The sequence below is a fragment of the Nannospalax galili genome, unplaced genomic scaffold (genome assembly GCF_000622305.1).
Source record: "Nannospalax galili isolate Female #2095 unplaced genomic scaffold, S.galili_v1.0 C47170989, whole genome shotgun sequence".
Classification (NCBI taxonomy): domain Eukaryota; kingdom Metazoa; phylum Chordata; class Mammalia; order Rodentia; family Spalacidae; genus Nannospalax; species Nannospalax galili.
The window spans coordinates 1-403 of record NW_008437218.1 but is presented as its reverse complement, the minus strand read 5'-3'; the positions used below and the strand labels follow the sequence as shown (position 1 = coordinate 403).

Sequence of the window (403 nt, the reverse complement as noted above, 5' to 3'; positions counted from 1 at the left end):
CGAGCGCTTCGACACGTGGCCGTGCGTCCTGGGGCTGCAGGGCTTCTCGTCAGGGCGGCACTACTGGGAGGTGGCGGTGGGGCGGCGGGCCGAGTGGGGGCTCGGGGTGTGCCGGGACTCGGTGCAGAGGAAGGGCGAGACCACGCCGGCCCCGGAGCACGGCGTCTGGGCCGTGTGGCTGCTCAGGGGCGCCGACTACATGGTGCTGGGCTCGCAGTCCGCGCCCGCGCTGCAGCACGACAGGCCGCGCCGCGTCGGCGTCTTCGTGGACTACGAGGCGGGCGAGATCTCGTTCTACGACGTCACCGCCGGGTGCTGCATCTACACGTTCCGCCAGCTCTTCGCGGGCGAACTCCGGCCCTACTTCTTCGTCTGCGACACGACCCCGCTCACCCTGCCACCC

The 403-nt window shown here is 72.0% G+C and overlaps 1 protein-coding gene across 1 annotated transcript; it reads left to right on the top strand.

Annotated features, from left to right (window-relative positions):
• Positions 1-4: 4 nt before the first annotated feature.
• Positions 5-397, top strand: LOC108490357 (E3 ubiquitin-protein ligase TRIM58-like; the record flags this gene model as incomplete). Its single annotated transcript, XM_017796428.2, has 1 exon — positions 5-397. A coding segment is annotated over one exon (393 nt), but the record flags the coding sequence as incomplete, so codon positions are not given.
• Between the last annotated feature and the right edge of the window lie 6 nt (positions 398-403).